The sequence below is a fragment of the Nothobranchius furzeri genome, chromosome 5 (assembly GCF_043380555.1).
Source record: "Nothobranchius furzeri strain GRZ-AD chromosome 5, NfurGRZ-RIMD1, whole genome shotgun sequence".
NCBI lineage: Eukaryota > Metazoa > Chordata > Actinopteri > Cyprinodontiformes > Nothobranchiidae > Nothobranchius > Nothobranchius furzeri.
In genome coordinates, this window is record NC_091745.1 from 74,553,460 (window position 1) to 74,580,166 (window position 26,707).

The 26,707-nt window shown below is 42.0% G+C and overlaps 1 protein-coding gene across 10 annotated transcripts; it reads right to left on the reverse strand.

Moving 5' to 3' along the window:
• Nucleotides 1-8: 8 nt before the first annotated feature.
• Nucleotides 9-20,701, reverse strand: g6fl (g6f-like). Of its 10 annotated transcripts, XM_070551115.1 has the most exons (12): nt 20,427-20,701; nt 18,658-18,771; nt 18,439-18,525; nt 15,503-15,766; nt 15,166-15,201; nt 14,578-14,925; nt 11,170-11,424; nt 2,203-2,337; nt 1,877-2,007; nt 1,707-1,733; nt 1,442-1,488; nt 9-1,082 (listed from the first exon to the last, which is right to left on the reverse strand). In XM_070551115.1, the coding sequence occupies exons 1-12, from the start codon at nt 20,497-20,499 to the stop codon at nt 1,034-1,036; spliced, it is 1,566 nt and encodes a 521-aa protein (XP_070407216.1). In that variant the 5' UTR covers nt 20,500-20,701; the 3' UTR covers nt 9-1,033. The 10 variants fall into 10 exon arrangements, with proteins under 10 accessions (XP_070407216.1, XP_070407207.1, XP_070407210.1 ...); XM_070551106.1 differs by having other exon boundaries at nt 18,439-18,771; XM_070551109.1 differs by having other exon boundaries at nt 1,707-1,736; nt 1,934-2,007; nt 18,439-18,771; nt 20,427-20,700.
• Between the last annotated feature and the right edge of the window lie 6,006 nt (nt 20,702-26,707).

Sequence of the window (26,707 nt, forward strand, 5' to 3'; positions counted from 1 at the left end):
TGGCAACAACAACAGCAGCAGCAATAATAATAATAATAATAATAATAATAATAATAATAATAATAATAATAATAATACATATTTTTGCACTCTAGTGAATTTGTGAGCTCCACATTGTGCCATGGTCTTCTTCTTCTTCTTCTTCTTCTTCTTCTTCTTCTTCCCAACTGGGGTGCAGTGGTACCAGTACTCTAACTGCTATTCATGTCAATATGAAATAAACAAAACAAAATAAACAATAATACAGAAAGGTTCTGTAGGTTGGGGCTAGAAACCATTGTTTAAGGCAGGGGTTCCCAAATTGGGGGTCGGGGCCCCCAAGGGGGTCCCCACAAGATTGCAGGGGGTCCCAACAATTTTGTCTTTGCTATGGTTGTGTGGTTAACAAGATTTCATTTGAAAAAATAACATTTATAAAATCCCAATAACATAATGACAGAACTCCAAGTATAAGTTATACCTCTGTATAAAGATAGTAACTGGTCACATAATGTGTGTATGTGTGTAGGACTTGGGGTTGGGGGTCCTGGCTTGTCTTGGACACCAGCAAGGGGGTCCTCAAAGAAAATATTTTGGGAACCCCTGGTTTAAGGTACAAGCTTGTGGTTTGTAACCTCAAGCCTTTCTGTACATTGTAAAGTTACCTTCTCAGGGGCCTGGTGGTTAGTGTCCACACTGGGACTAGGAGATCAATGAGTTAAAATCGGGACCCAGTGCCTCCCTGCTAGACATTCAGCTTTAAGAGGTTGGGTTGGGGAATTGAATAGCCAAATTGTTCCAAACCACTGCTGCAGGTCACCACTCCCTACAGGGATAGCTCAAACGTGGAGATGTAATTTCAACAGTGTGTGATAACGACTAATGGGACTTTATCTTTAAACAAAACTCAGTGGGGTGGCCAATCAGACTCAAAGGGTGGCATGTGCTATCCTTGGGAACTCTCTGGACACGCCCCTGCAAAGAGCAGCTGCTAATGTAGATTAAAAACCCAAACAAAACCACAAGCATTTCCAATAAACATAAAAGTTTTTATTCAAGTCCAAACTCCGACGTTCCGTTGTTCACAAAGGCCTTTGTTGCAGCTGTGAAGTGAGAGAATGTGACAGGTGGATGAGGATGAAATGTGGATAGGAGATCAGCCCTGACACTGCTCGTACCTGAAAACAGAGAACAAAGACAAACTCGGTGAAAAATCTCCCGTCCCCCAATCTTTTTATATTTTTTCTTAAACACAAACAGAGGCAGCCCACGCAGCAACAACACACAGACGACGGAGCGCTGCCTGTCAGCGCGTGGCGTGATATTGTGCCACAGTGTCAGAGTGATGTTCAGCCCAACGTGATTGGTGACTGTGAGAAGAACGTGATAAGTGACAGTGCGAGCACACAAACGCACGCATGCAGCTTCACATACAAAAGGTGATGCAAGGGTTTATTCTTACCGCTCCAGTTCTTTATAGACATCACCGTCTCCTCTCGGCTTCAAATCCTGACACAAAGGTGAAAACGGGGAAAGGAGTTTGTTAAAAGATGGCGTGGCAGACTGGATAAGGATAAAGACACGTCCTGGGGCTGAATTTATGCCCCCAGTGAAATGAGATTGATATGTTAATGACACTAATGTGAGGATGACTTTGATGAGAGAAGACATGTTTGCAGCTTCAGGAGGGGAAGAGAATGATAGAAAGTGTTGGTGGGTGCACTCACCATGTAGACTGAACCCTGAGGAAGGGCCTGCTGGGGTGGAAGAGAGTGCAGAAAACAGGTTTAGAGAACCAGAAAGGACATGGAAAGGGAGGGAAAACAGAAATGTAAAAGAGAAATAAAACTAAAAACGTGGATGAGATCAGGAAATGAGAAAGAGGAGAGCTGAGGACCAGGAGGAAGATGTTGGAGAAGGATCGATCCATCAGAGGACATGGTGACTTCATCACCTGTCTGAAATCTTCAGGATTCTCGTAGAGGTTCTCTGCTTCACCCGAGTGGACAGACAGTGACTGCTCAATACCTGCGTGCAGAGAGATAGTTTCACAGCGAAATACTCATCTTCAGAGGTGGAGGAGGAGGGGGCGGGTGGGGGGGCAGATTCATTACAACAGCCCCAGAGGATGTCACGGCCCACATCATTCAGTGGCAGCCGAAAGGGGCCGAAGACGGACGGAACATAGAAAGCTGTCAAAAAATGTATCGCTGGAAGACTCACCGCGATCAGAAATGTGTTTCTGTCTCCATAGCAACACACCGACAGCTGCAGCAACCAGGGGCACTGGGAGTAATAAAGCAAAGAGAGAAGGAGAGGTTTTGGAGAGCAAGGAGGGGGTGGTGGCGCTGACTTGCACTGAAAAGGAACAAAAAAAGTGAATTAGGACAAAAGAACGAATGTTTGTGAGGAGAGTGCAAATGTAAAACTCCTACATCGACGAGCCTCTCCGGTTAAATGACGCCATGGCTGCCCAGGAACTTGTATGGGTTTGATCTCCTCAGGTCAAGAGGGGGCAGCCGTGTGTCTACGTGAACACTTCGAAATGCGTTTGGAGACGCGAGGCTGCAGCAATTTTCCCAACGTGTTACATGCGTTTGCATCACACTGCTGTCAGTCAAAGACAATGGGTGCTGTGGACGATAGTGAGGAGATCTAGGCTTTCTCGGGAAGAGCGGGTAGCCCGTAGAAATGCTCAGCAGACATCAATCACACATACCTCCACTCTGGACCCGGCTCATTTAGATGGGAGGAAGCAACGCAGAGGTATGATTGGCACAAACACACAGGAAGTTCCTCTTCCAAAGATAGCTGCGTTTGCAGCTCCTAATTATGTCTATTTTAACTCACACACCCACACACACACACACACACACACACACACACACACACACACGCACACACACACACGCACACACACGCACACACACACGCACGCACGCACACACACACACACACACACACACACACACACACACACACACACACACACACACACACACTGAAATCCAGAGTTGCTCTTCAATTAAATTAAATTCAAGTTTATTTAAATAGCGCCAAATCACGACAAGAGTCGTCCCAAGGCACTTCACATAATAAACATTCCAATTCAGGTAAGTTCATTAAGCCAATCAGAAAAAATGTTTCCTATATAAGGAACCCAGCAAATTGCATCAAGTCACTGACTAGTGTCAGTGACTGTACAGCAATCCTCATACTAAGCAAGCATATAGCGACAGTGGAGAGGAAAACTTCCTTTTAACAGGAAGAAACCTCCAGAGGATCCTGGCTCAGTATAAGCAGCCATCCACCACGACTCACTGGGGATCGAGAAGACAGAGCACACACACACACACACACACACACACACACACTCACACACACACACACACGCACGCACGCACGCACGCGCGCGCACGCACACACACACACACACACACACACACACACACACACACACACACACACTCTTCTTTTTGCTCTCTTGGCATTTGATTGCAGCATCTAACTGCCTTCAGGCAAACTGCAGCCTCTCAGTCAAGCCCAGTCACTAGAACTAAAACACAACAGGTGTGGCAGGAAGCAGGCGTGATGGTAATCATAAACATTACACAAGAGCACCATTAGCTTGCTGACACACCAGGCAAATTTTGTGGGAAGAGCACACATTTGTGAAGAAACCAGTTTGCACCAGTCGCACTGTCCAGTTGGCTCATCTCCTCTCACCGAAATAAAGAATGTTGGTAAACGGTGATTTAAAAGTTATTTCCTGGTTTGCTTTGCTTTACGCTCCACACCCAGTTCCAAATGATTATGCAACAGATAGCTGACGTATTTCACAGTCAGCACAACTCTCAGTTAATAAAAGTACAATTAAAATTTTATTGAAGACACACATAAGGGAAGTAGATGGGCGTGACTTTGACTCTCCACAGGAAGTGTGGAACACCCTGCTGTTTAATCACAACTCACTCAGATCTGTCACAGACCTTTGGACCTCACAATCAGAGGTAATAAAATAACTTTTGATCAAGTCAAAACAAAGACAACACCGATACCTCGGTGTTCACATCACGCAGGACCTGTCATGGTCCTGTCTCATTGTTGTGGGGGTAGTTATGTTGCTTTTAAGCTTAATATATTACCTTATGACCAATAAGCTGTGATATTCTGTATAAATATGGGATATCAACCTTATTAGTCTTTGAATGTTTAAACAGAAGATTAAGGTAGTCAAGTCGTGTTTCTTTCATCTTCGCCGGCTGGCCAAACTAAAATCTGTCCTGAACAAAAAAGATCTTCAGTCAGTTGTTCGTGCCTTTGTAACGTCACGTCTGGACTACGCCAACTCTCTCTTATGTGGTATTCCCTCCTCTTCAGTGGTATGCCTCCAATTGGTTCAGAATGCTGCCGCAAGGTTTCTTACGGTCATAGACCGACGGCAGCACATCACCCCTGTTTTGGCAAATTTACACTGGCTTCCAGTTCGGTTTCGTATTAAGTTCAAAATTCTTCTGTTGGTTTACAAATCTATTCATGAAATGGCCCCCTCTTGTGTGGAACATCTTTTGAGTCCCTATGTTCCGGTGCGAACCCTGAGGTCCTCTGACCAGCACCTTCTGCTTGTCCCTCCTGCCCGCTATGTCGCCCGTGGCGAACGGGCTTTTTCAGTTTGTGCTCCTAAACTTTGGAACCAACTCCCCCTGACGGTCCAACTTGCCCCCTCCCGTCCCGCTTTTAAAGTACGTTTGAAGACTTATTTTTATTCCCTGGCCTTCCCGGCTGAGACTGTTTAACCCTTGTGCTTTCCTGTTTTTTATTTTAGTTTTTATTTGTTTTATCTATTTTATGTTGCTGTATCTAGTTTGGTGATGGATTGTCATGTACAGCAGTTTGGTTGGTGTTGTCGCCGTTTAAATGTGCTTTATAAATAAAGGTTGATGATGATGATGATGAAAATTCTAGGATTCGTCGCTTTTTCAGTGATCAAACACACTTCGTATCAATGCAGGATATTTGGATCACACAAATGAACTTTTTATTAAAACGCGGACAATGAAGTTCCAGGACTTGGTTAAATGCAAAACAGCACAAATAATGTATGAAGTAAGAAATAAATTAATGCCTGATAAAATACAGAAACTGTTCACAGAGAGAGAAGGAGGATATAACCTGAGAGGGACACTAAACTTAAAGATCCATAAGTTTAGAACAACATTAAAACAGATGTGTATCACAATAATAGGGGTTAAATTATGGAACAATTTAGAAGAAGAAATCAAAGTAAGTACAAATATAAATGTGTTTAAAATGAATTATAAAAATCATATTCTGAACAAGTATATAGTGGAAAATAGATGATTTATGTGGGTGTCCTTTATTCTAAGGAAAAGTAAATTGTATCAATTGTAAAAAGATGTGTTATTTTTTCTTTTTTTGTTTTTTTCCATATGGTTTGGTGTTTTTTTGGGTGACTTGTACCATTTTGTTTGTTTTAATGTAGGTTTTGTGTTAGATTTAGTAAACAAATAAAACTTACTTGTATAAAGGGGTAGGGACATAGAAGTTCCCACTTCAGCCTACTCCTTTTCAAACAGAGAATGATGATATGTATTTTTTCTGTTTGTGGTATTAAAAAAAAATTATGTATGTTTTCTTTGTTTGAAATAAACTAAACTAAATACTAATTCAGACAGTCAGGTTTATTAAAAGTAAGACATTTCTTTTCTAAACAATTAAAAACATGACAACTAGGAAACACTTTATGAGAATGAATCGAAGTGGATGGAATGTGGTGTGATGATTGAATGGTGTGTGTTTATCAGAACCTTGTATCTAGAAGAAACTGAGTTCTGGGTGTGAAATAATTTGGTTTGCATTAAACTAACAAAGTTGATTTTCATCAAAACCACATCAGACGCAATCATGCTGTGTCTACCTCACCCTTTTCAATTCAATTCAAAAATACTTTATTAATCCCAGAGGGAAATTGATTGCTGTAGTAGAGTCACAACGTGCCGGTGAGTGAGACGGAGGTGAGGATCCAAGTGCAGGGGAAGAAACAGGCAGGGAGGCAGACAGGAACATTTAAAGCACTGATTTAATGGAGGACACGCAGGACAATGAAACAATGAGCCAACCAGACAAAATGGACTAACAGGGTTTAAATACAGGAGGAGCTGGGACCTTGGGTGATTGGGAGACGAGAGGCAGGTGGGAGCAATTAACATGGACACAGGACTGAACAGAATGGGGAGACAGGACAGGGTGTGACAAGTAGCTCAGAATAATAATAATAATCAAGTCAGCAAAGAGTTGTTGTATATTACAATGGCTGTTGGCAGGAAGGATCTCCAGTAGCGGTCAGTGTTGCAGCCAAACTGAAGAAGCCTCTGACTGAAGACACTCTTCCGTTGTCGGACAGCCTTATGAAGAGAATGCTCAGGGTTGTCCATCATTTTCTTGATTCTCTGGAGAATCCTTCTTTGCATCATCTCCTCCAGCGGTTCCGAAACTGCCGAAACTCTGGCTGAGTCCTTGAAAGGGCTTGGAGTTCCTCCATCTTGTTGGCCAGTGATCTCACATTGCCCATTATGATCGATGGAAGAGATGGTTTGAATTTCCTCTTTCTCTGTCTCCGTTTTGCTCCTGCTCTGCATCCACGCTTGTTGCGTTTTAGCTCATTTGGGATTTGTGGCTTCAGTTGAGGTATTATTTCAGCCTTTCCAATGTTAATCAGCTGCTTCCGATTGTAAACCAGCTTGTTGCCGTGGTTACGCATCATAACAAATGCGAAAAAAGTGAAAAAGCTAAAAAATAGCAGTAAAAATCCTCCAAGCTTCACAGCACCAGAAACAGAAAAGTAAAGAGTCCAAAAAATACAGTTTTTTTCTTGAGAAACTAGAAGAAAAAATGTCCAAGAAAAGGCTAAACTTACATATAGTCAACAGAGCTACTCCAACATGCAGCCGCCCAGAGCAGCGCAGTTCCGGAAAAAAGAGACCCCTTTGGAGACCCTCTTCGCGGATCCGGAGGTCAGGAAGGTCGGGTGACCTCTGGGCACCGAGTTTCAGTAGATTATTTGCAGCACCGACTGCTCCAGTCCAGAGATGTTTCCAGGGCCAGGCACAACAGGTTGGAACTAGTTTGCGTCTAGAAGGACTCTTAGGGAGTCAGAACTGTATCAGCTTTGTTCTGCAGGAACTGTTTGCTGTGTCAGCTTCAGCGTGTAGCAGGTTTTTGACAGCTTGTCAAAAGATGCTCTGGGTTGAAGAGGATTTTGCTCAGGATGGCTGGTCCGTAGCTTTCTCTAGTACTGACTCACGGCGAAGCGAGCTCTGTTTTAATGATCGCCATATTTTGATTACCTGGCCAATCGGGACGTGCCATGTTAATAACAATCAGTCCTCAGAACATCACGCCTTCTTTCAGATAGAAGGTTCTCTGATTTGTGGGTAAGAAAATATCTATGTGCAGAAAGTACTTTAACTTTATCTTATGAACATTGCGTATGAGTGTAGATGATGATTCACTTGTTAAACCAAACATTACTGATCGTAACATCGAAACGTTTCATTGTAATATTAAAATTCATTTCAACATAATTGAATTAGGCACAGATTATTCAAACATTAATGTTATTATTCACGTGACATTTGTTCATTCACCCATATGTTTAATGATTATTTAACTTAAGAGTTGTCAAAGTTCTTCTTTCATGAGAGTGAGCAGTCCTGCGGTCTTATCAAAAGAAGGCTTTGTTTGGGAACATAGACTGACATCTTGTTCCCCCTGAAATGTCAACAAGGGCTGCAGAATCTTCTGGGCTTTAGAAGGCAGGATAGAAACTCCACTCAGATAGTGGAATTAGGTCTGTAGATGACCGGTGGCATGTAGGTATATGTAGGTGAAAATTGATCATTGCTGGACGTTACAACATCAACACTGTGGTGAAAAAGGCCCGACAGCGGCTCTACCATCTCAGACGCTTGAGAGACTTCAGACTGCCCTCCAGGGTGCTCAGGAATTTCTACTCCTGCACCATAGAGAGCATCCTGACGGGAAACATCATGACGTGGTTTGGAAACAGCACCATGCAGGACAGACGAGCTCTACAGAGGGTGGTGCGATCAGATGATTATGTATATTTGCACAACCACTGCCACTTTCAAATTATATATATATATATATATATATATATATATATATTATGTTTATTTATTTGGCAGACGCTTTTATCCAAAGCGACTTACAATTTATAACCTATAGGGCATGTTGTGATCTGTGGGGGAAACCGGCGAACCCGGAGGAAACCCACGCATGCATGGGGAGAACACGCAACTCCACGCAGAAAGGCTGCAGCCGAGTTTCGAACCTGCAACCGTCGTGCTGCGAGGCAACAGTGCTAACAACTGCGCCACCATGCAGCCATGCATTTTTTCTTCTATATTTCCATATTTTGTAGTATTTTTCATCATGCCCTTATTTTTACAACTTATTTTACTAGTTACATTTATTTTCTTTAGTATTTCATTTTATTCTTATGTATAAGTTTTTTAATGTATTTATTTTTAAGGTCACTGGCGGTCGTATAAGCATTTCGCCGCATTTCGTACTGTGTATGGCTATGTATGTGACAAATACAATTTAAATTTGAACTTGAAGTCATTTTCATGTGATTACAGAGTCCACTCTCACGCAGACTTTTCACAATGAATTATTTTTTTTAGAAACACCGAATGACCCCCAAGTCCCACCTTAACAACCTTGGTGTCACAGCTTCTAGCCAGCTGCTAAATTATCAGTCATTATGTGCTGCCTCGGGTGTAATTGATTGGCGAGTGTGTGTAGAGGTTGCTAATGGAATATTGTGGTGAGAGCTGACCCCAGGTCTGCCCTGCGCTCTTCTAGGCCAGCTTTAATGCATGCATTATGTTAATTGAGCTTAGCAGAGTGAGGCATACAGTAAATACCCGCAGTTTCTTCCATATCACAGTTTTCCCTCCTTCCTTGTCTGCAATTTCCCCCCCAACTCTTATTCCATCTCAAATGAGGTAGGGGGTGATTTATATCACGGTAATTGTGGAGTAGATGGATAGGAAGGAGCCCAAAGAACTGCTTGAATGCTTCTCAGAGGATGGGAAAACTGAGGATTGCACATGATTGCAGAAAATCCCTGACATTTGAAGTATTTTGTGTGCTGCTGAGCGCAATGATTGTTTCAATTTTTGCATTCTTTGTCCTGTGGCACCAGTAAAAGAAATCCCATTATCTATGTTATTTTAACTTCTAAAACTCTACTTTTACATTTTCATCAGATATCTAAAAACAAGGAAAAAAGATTTGTGCTCGCTGCTGTTCGGCTTTCAGAGAAAATGTGCAGAAAAAACAATTTATGAACCAGCAAATGTCACTGCTTGTTGTGACATTATTTATTATCAGCCGCAAACTTTTTGTGCCATCTTGCACATTTAGAGCGGTTGTGCAGCCAGACGCTTTCTAACATATGTAAATCATTCACATTAGTTGAGCTCATGCAACACTTTTCACTCACCGCACACATGATACACATTGATTCGACTCAATTCTGCTTCTGCAAGGTGAAATCATCTTGTTCCTTTTCTCCTCTCAGTTTTTTTTTACCACATTACTGCTCTTTTTCTCCCTCTGTAGATTACTTTTGAAGCCTCATTACTGTAATCAGCTCTGTTCTTCAACCACCATGATGTATTTGGAACTTGGAAGTGACCTCTCTGCTAAGGGATCCATTTACCCTCATATCCTCCTGTGCTACCCCACAGCCACCAATACAGTAAGCTTGAATAATTTAGCTTTTGTGAGCAGAGATGTCCTAAGGTCCCGTCTTATTATATTCAAATATTAGCTGGGTGAACTGGACGAATAGAGGGAAGAAGAGCCTTCCCTATATATATATATATATATATATATATATATATATATATATATATATATATATATATATATATATATATATATATATATATATATATATATATGCATATATATATAATATATATGCATATATATATAATATATATATATATATATATATATATATATATATATATATATATATGCATGCATATGTATGTGTGTATATGTATGTTAATCTACGTAGATTAATTAATTCCAAAGCTTCAAATTAAGTAAATTTATAACAAAAAAAAAAATTATATATATATATATATATATATATATATATATATATATATATATATATATATATATATATATATATATATGTATATGTATATATATAGATGTATATATATCTATATCTACATATACACACACACACACACACACATACATACATATATATATATATTTATATATATATATATATATATATATATGTATGTATGTATATATATAGATGTATATATATCTATATCTACACACACACACACACACACACACACACACACACACACACACACACACACACACACACACACACACATATATATAAATTTTTTTTATTAATCTACTTAATTTGAGGCTTTGGAATTAATTAATCTTGATTAATCGCACTTTAATTGTTCAAGAAAATTTGCCCGCAGCAATCTTTTTCATAAAAATAATAAGGAAGAGTATCAAACAATACACATGGACAATATTATTGTAAATTTAAGCTCCTTTTCTCTTCGTCTTCTAAAAAATATACACATACCATATATACAGTATATATCTAATCTATATCTATATAGATATAGATATAGAGATATATAGATATTGATATAGATACAAGTGTGTGTATCTATAGATGTGGGTGTGTGTGTGTGTGTGAAGAAGGGGGACTAGTCTGCATAAGTCTGCATATATTAGGACAGTGCCAGATATTTTTGTACAGGATTGAATAAACATGGACTTAGTTCGGCACTATGTGATGCAGGAATGTTGACCTTTGACTCCTCTGAGCTACATGAAGAAAATTTAACATGTGGTATCTGTCAGGGGCATTTTCTTCTTTAAAACAGAGGATTTCTGGCGGATGAAGTGACCTGTGGTTGGCTCTCACACACCACAGAACGCTTCACGAAGCACACATCTGAGAATTATCCACACTCATGGTTCATTATCCCTACCGAGTAGACAAGAAGCCTGCTAGGACTCATGCTGCTAACATATTCGACAAAAGGAGAATATCTGAAACAAAAGAAATCTCACCTTTAGAGGGCACTGTGATTACGGTGTCTGCTCTGATGATCTGGCCATTTTTTAGCTGCAGGATGCAGGTGTACCTCCCTACCACGTCTGAGGTGATGGGTAAAGGCAGAGTGGTGCTGATGCTGCCGGGGCCTCTGGAGCTCGACACCAGCTGGCGACTCTCATTGCTGTGCTCCCACACAGCACGGTAAACCTGGTGCGGCTCTGAGAACCGACACAACAACTCCAGCTTTGAGGAATAATTGGAAGTTTTAACTGCAGGAGCGATCGGAGGGGAAATAGAAAAAGGATGAGTTAGTGTGGAAAAGGAGTCAGGAGGGGAGTGGAAGGAGTGAGACAGCAAGAAAGTGAGTTAAAGGGTAGCGTGTGAATTTAGAAAAGGGCAAGGACAGAGTAATGAGGGAAAGGGGATGTGATATGAAAAAAAAATACAAAGAACAATTCAGAGAAGGGTCAAAACAATATGTATTCATTAAAGTGATTTACTGCTAATGCTTTGGTTGACTGTGACTGATGCTCGGCGTCTCATCAAACTGTAATGAGAATCCATCTGGGTGTAATCAAGCTCCGCAGATCCCCACCTCACACGCACGCATAAAAACACACTTCAGCCTTGATTAGTGTGATCAGCACGGGCCACCTACAGCCTCGGCGGGAGGGCAGCAGGTACAATCACACATAATGATACTTCTAATGAGGTGGGGTAAAAATATATGCGTCACATGATGGGTGAGTGGGCGGAGGTGTGTGAGCGGTGTGTAGCGGATGCAGATCTGTGGAGCCGGGTGGCAGTGACGGATCGGCCGGTCACGTCTGGGCAGCTGTGATGGATGCCAGCGGGGCTGTGATTAGTAAAGCCTTCCAAGGCCGGAATGACAGCTTGCTGTATGGGGTGTAGTGTGTGTGTGTGTGTGTGTGTGTGTGTGTGTGTGTGTGTGTGTGTGTGTGTGTGTGTGTGTTTAAATGCACACTTCTCCAAAAATGAGTGAAAACTGCCCAAAGGAACACTCATAAAAACCAACAGGTGTTCAGCTCCATTTTTCTTTGTCTTTGAATTTCTAAACAAAGTAATGTTCTCTTTCAGGAGCCTTCCAGTCGCTGGATTCATTTAATAATGTGACATTTTCCCCCTTGGCTCCAGGAAATGCTCTCCTTATTTACTTTCTTCAGTCAGAGTGGGCGAGTAAGGCTCCAAAGCCAGTAAGAATTTAATGTCTCGCTCAAGGACAGTTCAGGAGGGTAAATGATTGCTGAAATACCCCAAGAGACAGGTGCTGTGGTTGGAGGGGGTCTCTTCAAACATAATTACCTCAGTGGTTGACTTTTAACTACCATGAAGATGCTTCAACCCAACAGAATAGTTTTTAGAAACATGTCCTGCTGCAGAAAGTAAATAAGAGGATAGACACTCCACCTTTGCTCGCTGTGTTTTTTCGGCAAGGACTTCTTGTTTTATCACCTAAAGCAAAAGTCTGCAATATAAATGTCTAAATATTAGTGGTTAAAATTGGATTTTCTGGACTTTTGTAATTTTTGGCCATTTTTCAGTGTGCATCGACTTGTAGAAGTCTCAGTGTGAGGATGAGACCGAGGTAAGACAGTCAGAGTTTCTCCCCACAGGTTTATTCGCGGCAGGTTTCAACAGCTTCGTGTTTTTCTTTGTTACCTTTGTTAACATTACACCTGCTGACAGAGCTTCCTCACGCAGCTTATCGGTCACACTTTGAGGAAACCAGATGAGGAAAAAAAGCCTAAAATCAACAGTTTCATTTTTTCCACTGAACACTGTACAATAATCTTGTGTAAAATGAAGCTCTTTTGTATTTTTGTTGAATTATAGAGATTCTGTTCTGGGAACACGTCTGAGCTCTTGTTTCATCCCGAATGAGACAATTTTATCCTCTTATTCTTGCCTCTGACAAACACTTTTATATTTTATTTTTAAAGGAGACATTTCCTGACTTTTTCTCAGAAAGGGATATTCCACCCCATAGTAAAACTTTGCCTGTTGCCACATGCCCTATAGTTAGACAAGTGGGAAAGAAACATTTTGTAACCAGCCCAGACAATTTCCTGATCCCGCAGTACTCCTTTAGCTTTAGCTTAGCATAAAACAATGTGAGTGAATGGTAACAACTAGCCTTGAGTGTGAAAAGGTCATTAAATTTAATTTTTCGCACTTAAGTCTAGTTGACTCACATAGTTTGAAGCTAAGCTAAAGCTAAAGGAGTACTGCCAGATCAGGAGAATGACTGGTTAAAAATGGTTTATTTCCCATTGCAATGACAATTTTTTTTTACTTTGGAGGAGAATATCCTTTTAAGTTATATTAGTTCTCGACACAAAACAGCTTTATGAAGTTCTTTGCACCAAATCCCTCTAACATAAAGCAATATCAGCTGTTTTATTCTGGACGTTTTCAGTACCTTCCAGAATGAGCCGTTTAGGGCTTTGTCATTTTAAGAAAATAAGCTGGAGCTGGCCACGCCCACCCCTGCCTCGCTCAGGTTGCTATAAGCTGAGAAGCTCCGATATCTGAGAGGGGCTTTGAGTAAACCTGCTGTTCCTTCAGCAGCTGCTCTCTCTTACACGAGAGGCAGGTTTTATGCTAACTTCCCCATTTGTGACATCACAAACAGTGACTTCTTAAAACAGCAGATTTTAGGAGCATAATTCAGAAAAGCAAACACTGACAGACAACAGATGGATAGGTTGTTTCACATTTGGAGTGCTTATAGAGGCAGTAGAGACCGACATGGCAACACAAAAGGATGCAAAATGTGAGTTTTGCATAATATATCCCCTTTAATGTAAATGCTGCTCTTCACGGTTAGTTCAACCAACATGAAAGCGCACAGGAAAATATCAGCTGTGCTGCTCATCATTATAAAGCCTACTCACATACATGCCTCACCTATGCTAAGTGCACGTTGCACATAAGCTGCAGTGCATATTGTGCAAATGCTGGCGATGAAAAATCAGAGGGAGGTGGGGAAAAAAAGACTCTTTTTAAAGCCTTTTAGTTTACAGTAGAGGACTCTAAACCATCTGCCGGGTGGCAGAAACTCCTGTTATTTGTGGAGAGTGTGTGATGGATCAGCCTCTATTCTCTGAGCTTGCATAAAAGCACACAGCTCATAAATTACAGAAGAGGCCAGGATCCAGTTTTCTTCACTACCTTTCGTGGTGGTAGAGCAGCCGGGTTTCCCAACAAGGCAACCTCACGTTTCTAATCAAACTTCCAGATAACTGAAGTCTGCGCTCACGACGGGAACACAGACTGCCAATGCTGATGGGGAAAGTATTTCTACGACATATGTGAGTCACGAATCAGTCTCGACTAGGATATGAAATATAAAAAAACTGTAAAACATCAGAAGTGAAGCAACTATTCCCTCATGGTTTTACCTTTCAGCACGCTGAGAGTCGTATTCTGGAGGAAGATGTTATCATTGAGGAAAACCTGGCAGATGTAAATACCGCCATCACTGAGGTCAAGGCTCATCTGGAAGGAGAAGCTCCCGGCCTTTGCGTTGTAAGGCAAGCCAGCCAGCCGGATTCCCGCCTTTTTCCGTTGCGCCGACCCCCTCCAGCGGTCATATTTGTAGACTAGCTTCATTTTCTTATAATCTGGGTATTTGCCTCTGTTGAAATTTGAAGGAAGCCAGGATAACTTGACACAGTCTCCCTGGACGCTGGGGCAGGTCAGGAGGAAGGCTTTCTGGGCCTCGGTACCGGTGTGGATCATGTGATCTGCTGGTTCGAAAGCACAAAAAAAAAAAAAAAAAAAAAAAACGCTGATTCATCAGTAAAAAATGATGAAGAAAGGGGAGTAAACAGAAGACTGAATAATGAAGTGAAGACTTGAAACATTTCCTACAACAATAAGGAGGATTCACTTTTTTAAAGCCGAGCGTGACCTCTGACCTTGAGCTCTTCCTGATTAGCCAGCTGCTGACAAAAGACTTTCAGACCGCCCGAGTTCGAGTTACTTACGTTGTTCTGAGCTGGTGAATGGGGCCACTTTGTCAGCTGAAGCACAAGAAAGGAACGGAGAGGAACAAACGAGGAATTAAACATAAAGGTATCGGCTGAAATATTCACAGGAGGACAAACTGAGCTTCTTCACACATCTATAGTTTGCTTTTAAATCTCGAAACCAGTTTATAAAAATAAATACTTTAAAGAAATGTAGCTACAAGACTCTTGAATAATGAATGCTTCTGCTGGAGTTTGTGGCTTTGATGCCCACTCACATCGTCTACAGAAACAACAGCCTTTGTGTTGTGTGTCTGAGAGCCTCCGTGTGCTTTCTGCTTTCAGGCAGGCTCACCGTCAACAGTCAGGTTCACGGTTGCAGCCAGAACGCCGGTGCTGTTGCCCTGCGGGTAAACGGTGCAGGTGTAAGTCCCGCCGTCACTTTTCTGGACCAGAGGCAGTTTGGTCACTGTGCCCGTGTTCGGCTTCCGCTCAGTCTTCATGAGAAGCCCGCCAGGTGCTGTCCAGGTGATTTTGGTGACAGCGATGTCAGGAGTAACACGACCAATCAGCCGCAGGATGCTGTTCTGAGGGACGGGCGGAGCGGGGTACAAGCTGACTGGAAATAAAGAACACAGGAAGTGTGAACTCAGAGCTAATTTAAAGGTGTTGAACACTCATTTTAATCACTACATTTGCAGTGATCTCTAGTAGAAATGAAGGCTTTTTACGTTGTACTCTGGGGAAGAAAAACACCGGTGCATCATTTTCAGGAACTAGAAGTGTGCTAAGTCACAGCTGAGCTTCAGACGACAGGCTTTGGAGTCTTATTTCCTGATAATTGGACATCTAGCCTCTGATTGGCTAACAGAAACATGACTCTACCAGTGACTTGCAACGTGGATGTTTTATCTCCACAAATAACACAAACCTGGAGGAGTTTCTGCTGTGTGGTGGAGTTGCTAATGCTAAAGGTTAGCTTCTACTAGCCGAGACGTTCTCTGCTGTTTCCTGGACGCTAAACCAACAACAGCCTTCCCCGTCGTGAGTCGAGATGGGTGAGTCCACGAATGTTAAGTGACAGTGTGACGTAGATCTGTCAGGATTCTTTAATCCCAGATTTTCATCGTCTATTTTCTATCAGAAGCTAATGCAGAAGATAGGTGTAGGGGACTATTTTCATGTTCAGCCTGCATGAAAAACTCAGAGTGACTGATTATTATCAGAAATTATAATTCAACTTAAGTTTTTTTCCAGTGTTCCACACCTTTAACAAATCATATGTAAATAAATTCAGCTGATCTGACTTTAGCCAGATTAAATTATTAATCTGCCAGAGTCAGAAACATCCAACAAAAGCAGAAATGTAATCAATATTTTACTTTGAAGGGTTGAGTTAGGGTTAGGGTTAAATATTAATTCAAACGTACCCTAGAACATTTTTACTTCTCACCACTACAATCAGCATTCAAGACGTGTGCTTGTGGCAGGAGTCAGTTCTCAAAACCCCTCAATTAATGTTTAAATCAAACAAATGAGTGAACTTTTGGTAATATTTTCTAAAACGGATGCAAAGTTTGTTCAAGTTTAAACAAAAACACTTTAAAGTTTGTAAGTAAAAGCCCATGAGCACCACTGAAAATTGCGTTTTAGCTGACTGTGTTGAGAATTTACATGTGGAGTTTTGTGAAAACGCGATGCATCTTCTACCTTTATGAAAGACAGGATTTAAGGTGGAATGTGTGCCTGGGGTGTTGTGCTGTAGAGTTTTAAAGCAACAAGAAAGCAGAAACGCATAAATATTAAAGAGCTTTGCTGAGTAAACGCAGTAAATCCCCCTTTATCTTAATTGTAGACGCATCTGGATGTAAATTGTTGATTGATCTGTGCAATAATTAATTATGAAGAACTGTCACAGTAACTAAATGAGTCTGAGGCCTTTTTAGTTTGTAGATGGCTTTGTGTGTGTGTGTGTGTGTTGTACTTTCTAAAGTCAAAAAAGGCTATTTTTTCGTTCAAACTTTTTCTACTTGAGCAAAATACAATTAAAGCAAGCAGAAGAAACAAACTGAGCTTGAGGCAGATTATTTTTTGCAGGCTCTAAACTAGCTAAACAACCAGCTATTAGATACTTCGTACTACGGAAGAGGATTAGGGCCACTGAAAAGAAAATAATTCTGGCTTTTTTCTCAGGACTATTAAAGTCAAATTTCTGAGTAAAAAGTCAGAATTCTTTTTCTTTTCTTCCTTTTCAGTGGCTCTAATCCTCTTCCATATCGCACAATTTTAGAATAAAATAGAAACATGCTCAGTAAAAAGAAACTAAAGCAGAAATAAGTCCTAAGATAATCATAAATTTAAAAGAAAGTGTGTTTTTCTAGTTTTCTCTTTGCTCAGTATCAAATAAAACAAAGATTTTAAAACACTGCGAGCAGTGGTGCCCCTAGAAATGTTTCACATGGGGGTTCAGTGAAAGTTGTGGGGTGGCACACCAAATTGGTCCTGTGGTAACTCTGCGAGAATTTAACCTGTCTATGTTCACTGAGAGCTCCTTCATTAGTTTTTAATAAAAACAAAATTCATGAGACACATTTACTTCAGATTTCAGAAATATGGCAAATATTAAAACTGTTATTTACCTTATTATTCCAAATTTTATTGTCTTTTTGTTTTGAAGTGCTGCTCTTAAGTGACACATATAGTTTTATATTATGGTTTACTAAATAAATAAATAATTTGAAACTGTATTTAAATAAATGTATTTATTGGCTTGAATGACTCCCGAGCGCGGCTGTGTCTGAAGCTCACCACTCCCCCAGGGGATGGGTCAAATGAGGAGGACATATTTCACACACCAGTGTGACAAATATTGGCACTTTAACTTAACTAACTTTTATGTGTTTATGAAAGAGGTTAAATGTACATTTTTTGTATATGTGATTTATTGAGGGTGGGGTAGCCATGGCCTCCCTGGGCACCCTTTGGGGGCGCCACTGACTATAAAATGTTTGTTTTGCTTTATTTTTTATTTTTTAATAAAAAAAATTGAAAATAAAACAAATAAATAAAATAAATGTTATTGGGGTATTTTCTACACTTTTTCTGTAGTTTTTTAAAAAGATAAAATTTCCCTCTGGGATTAATAAAGTTTTTTTTTAAGTGAAATGAACTGAATTGAATTGAATTAAACTACCAAAGCTGCTAAATTATGGGAGAAGTTATTTTACATCAACCAGAAACGTTGAAAATATTTTTTTAATGGGATTTAGGTGTAAAGTGTTGCTTGTCTACCTGTAAAGACTGCCAAGAGGTAGACGATCTCCTTGACTTTCCTCTTCTGATGCTTCATCAGACACGTGTAGAGACCCCCGTCCTCCTCTTTGGGCGATAAAAGCAGTGAGAAGTCCCTGGTGCTCTGAGAGTGACTGTCAACCAGCTGAATGCTTTCCTTCCAGGCGCCTCCAGAAAACGTTGTCTTTTCATTTACTGAGAGAATTAGCTTCCACTCACCCACGTTTCCTGGTTTCACCATCCAGTTGATGGACATGTCACCCGTCAGTTTGTTACCAGCGCAGCCCAAAGTGGTGGGATTGTTCTCTCTCACCACAACAACATCGTATTCATCTAAAGTTGAGAGGAAGAGGAGCGCGTCAGCGAACTTAATGAATCAAACTTTTGTAACTTTGTCTTGGAAAAATACAAGAACTACTTTAGTTTGTTTAGAAACTTTATCAGGGTTGTGATGAAAGCCTCTAAGACATGCAGAGAGAGTGACCAAGCCTCAATATTTGACGATTTGGGACGCCCCAGCGCGTCAGAAGACGACGATCAGGGACAAACAGCTGACGCAGCGTCTCAGAGCGTCGGTATCCGACGCCGGTGGTGAGACGGACGTTAGAACTACTTGTGAACTACCGTATTTTCATGACCATAGGCCGCACCGTGTTACAGGGCGCAGCTTCAGTTATGGGTGTCTTTTTGGTATTTAACACATACAAAAGGCGCACCGGGTTATAGGGCGCGGGCACGGTAAAACGTACCGGTAAAACATCTGTGCGGGCTCGGGACTCGGAGCATATCAGTGCAAACCAGACATTGTGAAAATTCTAAACAGCCAAAAGCATGCTTCACTTTACTGGTCTAGTCCTGGTTCAGACCTGGTTTAGAGCGCACGTGCACTTCCTCATTGCGTGCGCTGACGGCTCGTGCTCTTCTTATGCGCTGATGCGCTGTGTTCAGAATGTGTTTACCGGTAGTTGGTGGATTTAACCACATAAACTTTCCACATGAACAAAATCATATGTGTGTTATCAATAGGCCTAAGAAAATAGTGTGATTTGAATTGTGTACAGGTACGTTGTTGTCAGAACGATGTTCAGCATACCGCGCATACCCGCCCTTTTGAACTATTCGGGGTCTGTCTTCGCTCACGTCCGCACGTTCACGTCACGCCCCTTGTCTTCTACTACGTTTGCGTCTCACAACAACACAATAGGTGCACCGCGCCATAGGGCGCGGCGTACATTTTGGAGAAAATTTAAGACTTTTATGTGCGCCTTATGGTCGTGAAAATACGTTACTTAACCTTCCTCTCACCCCAATCCTAACCTTAAGGTCACAGTTTATGGACCTTAAGGTTCAGATTGGGGTGAGGGGAAGGTTAAATAGTCGAATAATGTCCGTGTGACCGCGCGCATCAAACACGTGACCCAGCGTGTCCCTGACTGCCGTCTACTGACGCGCTGGGGCGTCCCGAATCGTCATATATTGAGGCTTGGTCACACGCGTCATATTTTGACGCCTTGGGTGTGAGAATGTGTTGTTTGATCTTATGCGCATTACTTTGTACGTAAACATTAGATATTTAACACTTTTACGGTTAAAAGACTAACTTTGCTGAAAAACTTGACATTTTTTACAATTAGATTGAGAATCACAACTAAAATAAATATATGAAACTCATTCTACATTAAAAAAGTTGCCATGCAATCTTTCCTATGCTCATTTTTCTTTTACAAGAATGTTTTATCTTACCATATATTTCATATTCTACAGCTGATCGCACAAGAGAAGAGCATAAATCACCAAAAAATAAGTGAAACAGGTCGCCTACAAACCTGACTTGGAACAAGGCAGCCAAACATAAAAATAACCCGGAATCCACTGGGATGAAGATGATCGGTCTTTATACATGACTCATTTTCATGCATATTCAGTAAAGATGATACACGAGTCTAAAAGTATAAAACAGCATAAAATGTATCCCTGTAGAAACGTACCTGCGATCTCAGCATAAGAGGAAGATGCAGCAAAGAAAGCAGCAAGAAAGAGGATGACGAGTTCAGACTTCATCTTGCATTTAAATGAAATAAGAAGTCTTCTCTCTGCACCGATTTTCTGTGACCTTTCTGCGTTTCACCTCAGAATTCAGAGTATTTCCACGGATCTTGTTGGGGTCCCTGACTGACATCAGGGCTCGTCTTATAGCTCAACAGGATGTGAGGCGTCTAATGCTGGCATATCAGCAGGAAAACACTGTCATCATTCCAGTCGTGTGTGTGTGTGTGTGTGTGTGTGTGTGTGTGTGTGTGTGTGTGTGTGTGTGTGTGCGTGAGACCGATAATACACAGTTCCAGTTAAATTTAATCCCAACGACTGGATCTTGGAAAAGAATCAACACGTTATTTATTTTTTTATTTTTTTATTTATTTTGCACTTTTCAGTTTGATTCGGCGTGTTTCTTAAACTTTACATCCACATAACTTTTGGTGGAGTGTTTGTGGCTTTTTGACCTTCATGCTTTCAGCTGGTCAAATCCAGTTTTTAGCCACCGTTCTGAGCAGACGTTTGTAAAATTTCTCAGTCAGCAGGTCACATATTTTGATTTCAGTTGATTTTCATTCGTCCACCAACAGTGTACAAGATTACTGCTCCGTAAAAAACAAGCCAACAACTTTTTGAAATCTCACAGGCAGCAACAAAGCCTCGGCAGCTGAAGATCCATCTATCCATCCATTTTCATGCGCTCATCCGGAGTCGGGTCACGGGGGCAGTAGCCTAAGGCGAGAGGCCCAGACTTCCCTCTCCCCAGCCACTTGGGCCAGCTCCTCCGTGGAAATCCCAAGGCGTTCCCTGGCCAGATGAGAGACATAGTCCCTCCACCGTGTCCTGGGTCTACCTTTAGGCCTCCTCCTGGTTCGACGTGCCCGGAAAACCTCACCAGGGAGGCGTCCAGGAGGTATCCTGACCAAATGCCCGAGCCACCTCAACTGGCTCCTCTCGATGTGGAGGAGCAGCGGGTCTACTCTGAGCCCCTCCCGAATGACCGAGCTTCTCACCCTATCTCTAAGAGAGAGCCCAGTCACTCTTCGGAGAAAACTCATTTCAGCCGCTTGTATCCGTGATCTCGTTCTTTTGGTCACTACCCAAAGCTCATGACCATAGGTGAGGGTAGGAACGTAGATCGACCGGTAAATCGAGAGCTTCGCCTTCTGACTCAGCTCTCTCTTCACCACGACAGACCGGTACAACGCCCTCATCACTGCAGATGCAGCACCAATCCTCCTATCGATCTCACGCTCCAGTTTTCCCTCACTAGTGAACAAGACCCTGAGATACTTAAACTCCTCCACTTGGGGCAGGACCTCGTCCCTGACCCGGAGAAGGCATTCTACCCTTTTCCGAATCAAGACCATGGTCTCGGATTTAGAGGAGCTGATTCTCATCCCAGCTGCTTCACACTCGGATGCAAACCGCTCCAGCGAAAGCTGAAGATCACGTTCTGATGAAGCCAACAGGACCACATCATCTGCAAAAAGCAGAGACCTGATCCTCAGGCCACCAAAACGGATGCCCTCCACACCTTGGCTGCGCCTAGAAATCCTGTCCATAAAGGTTATGAACAGAGTCGGTGACAAAGGGCAGCCTTGGCGGAGTCCAGCTCTCACTGGGAACGAGCCCGACTTACTGCCAGCAAAGCTGAAGATACTTCTTTTAAAAATGCCATTTTCCTGCAGTTGGAAGCTTCACGTTCATTCTTTTAAACATACGATACCTTGTTGTAGCTCTTATTGTTGCCAAGTGACTCAGTAGCCTGCTTTAGAGTTTTGCCCGGCATCTTGACCAGTGTGGCTGGCTGCAAACTTTAGGTTAGAATTGATTTATTTTGATGATGTTTTGTGAAGTAATTCAGCAACATTTAACAGTCCAAATCTGTTAATGAATTTTTCTTTTGATGATTTTTAAAATAACATCACTTTTAACAAGCATATGCTTTACATCATTGCTGTCATTTAGACCTAATGTCAGGTTTAAAGACCACGGTCTTGAGTCGGAAAAAGGTGCCTTCTGCAGGTCAGGAATGAGGTTCTGCCTCAAGTGGAGGAGTTTAAGTAGTTCGAGTTCTTGCTCATCACGAGTGAGGGAAAGAGGGAGCGCGAGATCGATAGGCGGACTGATGTACCGGTCTGTCGTGGTGAGGAGAGAGCTGAGCTGGAAGGTGAAGTTCTTGATTTACATGTTGATCTACGTTCCTAACCTCACATGTAGTCATGAGCTTTAAGTAGTGACCGAAAGAACGAGAACGCAGATACAAGCGGCCATGAGGAGTTTTCTCCGCAGGGTGTCTGGGCTCTCCCTTACAGATAGGGTGAGAAGCTCTGTCATACAGGAGGGGCTCGGAGTAGATCTGCTGCTCCTCCACATCGAGAGGAGCCAGTTGAGGTGTCCAACCAGGAGGAGACCAGAAGATCCAGGACATGCTGGAGGGACTATGTGTCTCTCAGCTGGCCATGGAACGCCTTGGGATTTGCCAGGAAGAGCTGGCCCAAATGGCTGGGGAGAGGGAATTCTTGGCCTTTCAGCTTAGGCTGCTGCCCCCGTGACCTGACTCTGGATAAGAGGAAGAAAATGGATGGATGGATATTATGATTATTTTTTTTAAGTTATAATAGATCTATGGTTGATATAATGCGTGTTTATTAAGTTCTTTGCGCTAAATCCCTCTCAAAAGAAGCAATTTCAGCAGTACATTTTTTTCAGTACCTTCCAGAATGAGCTGTTTCAGGCCTCTGTCACTTTAAGAAAACAAGCTGGAGCTGGCCACTCCCACCCCTCTTCCACTCAGGGTGCAATCACCGGAGACAACCAACATCAGGGAGGGGCTTGTTGTGGAGCCGCTGCTCTTCCAGCGACAGCTCTCTCTTGCACATGAGAAGTGGGTCTATGCTAATTTCCCCATTTGTGATATCACAAACGGGGACTTTTCAGAACGCCTTGTTTTAGGCACAAACTCCCGAGAACCAAACACAGAAAATGGTTGGATGTTTATTTTTTTCAGATTTGTAGTGTTTCATGATGCTGTAGGGACACACACGGCAACACAAAAGGAGTGTTTTGCATAATATGCACCTCATTCTAGGTGTCGTACTCGCGGGGACCGGGCTTTCTCAGTCCTAGCACCGTCACTCTGGAACCAGTTGCCACCCTCAGTTAGGCTGTCCCCATCTCTGCCAGTCTTTAAGAGTCGCCTAAAAACACACCTCCTCCGCTTGGCGTTTCCTGAACTTGTTTGATTTTGGCCCTCTTTTATGTTGAATTTATTTCACAGTTTTCATTGGTTCACTCAATCCATTGTTTTACACATTTGTCCTGTACCAGAATGTTGTAATTTGGAATTTGTATTTTGTAATTTGAATTGCTTTTATTTTTGACTTATTCAATATATTTACCTTCTACTGTACCATGTTCAGCGCCTTGGGCTTCCTAACAGAGTTGCAGAAGGCGCTTTATAAATAAAGCTTTGATTGACTGATTGAATATGCTGAACCTGCAACCTTTCTGATCCCTGGGCAACCCGCCCAACCTCCTGAGCTGCTCTACTGCTGCCATGGACGCTGCTGCAGAACTTGTGAAAAAGACTTCACCTCATATTAATTCCATTTTCACTTCAGTCCAAGTTTTATAGTTGAAACATCTAAAACGCGCACCTGTTACCCCTGGTTACAGAAACATGAAAAACAGCACAAATACAGTGAATTTCATGATCACAGCGTTGTTAAATAGCTTGCGTTTGACATTAATCATAAGTAGATAGTCTTTTTCCCACTAAGAGACCATCCTGAAAACCGGCGGTTAATAAAGATGCAGATTATCTTTAAACACCATCGTTTTCCCTTTGGTGATTCCTAGATTACTCTTCATCAGCTGGAAGTTCTTCTCGACCGTAATGTAAGCAAAGTCTATTAAATAATGCATCCAGTGTACGGGATTTCAGTGAAACACCTAACAAACGAAGAAGTGGAATAATTAGTGCACTGAAGCTGCATGTGGTGGTGCAATTAAATAAGTCATGTGCAGATGGTGATGTACTGGGAGACAGCATGCAGATGGTAACGTGGAACAGTGAAAATCACTGAGATTTTGTCTTTGCACTGAGTCTATTGACCCAGTGAGATTTTTCTTGGATAGGTGCTGATACGTGGCTGCAAAAACAAGACACTCGGTTCAAAATATTCCATTTTCATGACAAAAATGACCTGGATCGGTGTAATCTTTTGACTCGGCGGGTCAAATTTCAGCACAAGATTCTACGTGCAGGACGTATGTCGAACAATCCTCGAGCTTGTGATAAGAGCTCATGGAGCCGAGCACTTTCTGACATCAGTATGATCAAAAATAGCTTCTCACCCTTGAAATAAAAACACAGAGCCGTGTCGTATTACAGTGCGTGTAAAAATGGGAAGATGATAAGAGAAGGAAGGAAGATGAAGAAAAATCTAAGAAATGAAGAGCTTTGGGTTGACGTGAGTACACAGAAACCCCAAGGCTGCATGTCTTTACATCCCATAAACGTCTTTAATTAAGCTAAAGGTATTATCAGCTCCTCTGAGCACGTTACAGACTTTTTCATAATTACCAGTGGGGGTATGGGGGCGTCGAGGAGAGATAGGGAAGGAAAGAAAGTAGATATGTATTGTGGGTGTCTAATAACAGGGAGGGGGAGCATGTGAAAGCAGAGGTGCTGAGGCAAACTGAGGGGATGAGGAGGAGTGTGAGAGGTTGTTTGAGGGGAAGAAAACCCTCATTTATGGACAAATAATCACCATAAGCCTCTGCTCTGTAATGAATCCAGCACCAACGAGCTAATATCTGCTAACTATCCGCTTCATTAGGGCCGCCACAGACCCCCTGGAGAGTAGGAGGATGCTGGATGGGATGAACAGCATGGGAGAAGTGAAGGACGAGTGGACAAGGGAAATTGAATGACATGGGGGGGAGGAGGAGAGGGAGGATGGAAGTGTAAATGAAGGAGCGGCTATGGGTTGTGTGATGAGGTGCAGTGTGAGTAAAATGTGCGGAGGCAAGAAAGCAGAAGGTATGAAGATCGATCTGGTATGGGAATGAAAAATACATGAGTGTGAGCAGGAAAAGGATGAATCCTCTGCTCGGTGTCCTCTCATCCTGCCATGGATGGATGTGATTCGGTGTGGTCTCTGCATGGATTCTGCAAATGCATCAGGCTGCATGTTTAAATAAATAAATAATAAATATATAATAAATAAAATAAATCCACTTCTCTCATTGTGTTAGACAGGTGAGCTCAGTAAAAGGAAATATATCCACTCCTCTTTTGCCATGTTGGTGCGGAGCCTTGGCCGACCTCTGATAATGATCGATTTTCAGAATTAAGAAGCAAAGACACGAGGAAATGAGAAAGCAAAGCAGTTTAAACGGTGTGACTTATAGAGATGTAATTAGATCGGCTGTAAAACACTTGGGCATAAGGATTAGACCTGAACTAGATAATTCCTCCTCTGTGCAAGCTTGAACACTGTCGCAGAGCAAAAAGAATCAGAAGTTATTCTGCACAAAATGGTCATGATTAGTCTGCTTGAGTCTAAATAGATGCAGGAGGGAGACGCTGTTTGATTTGATTTTCTTTTGCTGACTGCCACAGAATTTGTATTTTCAGGTTCGTTAATGACTGTTTATTGATTTCAGCATCCGGCTGTCATGGAAATTACAGGAGCAGAGCCGTGTGGAGAGCCGACCAGCAGGGGGCGCACGAAGCATCTGTTTCAGCGTCGTTCAAAGTGAGGAGTCGGTTTTTTCTTTTGATCACGATCACCATTTCTGTGAGTAACTGTGGCAAAAGTATAATCTCAGGTGACTCCGAGAACTGAAAAATTTATTTTTATTATGAAAAATAAGAATTTTGATGTCATTTGGAAACTCCTGACTGAAAATCGTTCTTCAAAGGGACGTGAGATCTAATGTTTATTGATTTTGGGAGCAAACCTTTCTCTCTTGAGTCACTGAACAGATTGTAAAACCACCACGAGGCCCATCTGAATCATATTTGGCTAAATCCGGATCACTTCACACCTGCTGATCAGTTTAGATCCAGGTGGGGAAAAAAATTGTGTCAATTTCAACAAGTTGTTCCGTGACTTCCCCCCCCCTCCTCCTCCTCCTCCTCCTCCCCTCCGCCGTCCCTGTCCCTAATTGGTTTTTGGGACGATGACATCACCCGGTCAGTCCCACGCGCGGACAGTCGCGC

Bases quoted from the DNA above. Each gene is read 5' to 3' on its own strand.
- g6fl (XM_070551106.1), bottom strand. From the start codon at position 20,499: ATGAAGTCTGAACTCGTCATCCTCTTTCTTGCTGCTTTCTTTGCTGCA. The intron at 18,772-20,426 runs GTACGTTTCTAC...TCTCAACTTTAG, and splicing joins CTCTTATGCTGAGATCGCAG to ATGAATACGATGTTGTTGTG. The intron at 14,926-15,165 runs GTAAGTAACTCG...CTTTCGAACCAG, and splicing joins ATTCACCAGCTCAGAACAAC to CAGATCACATGATCCACACC.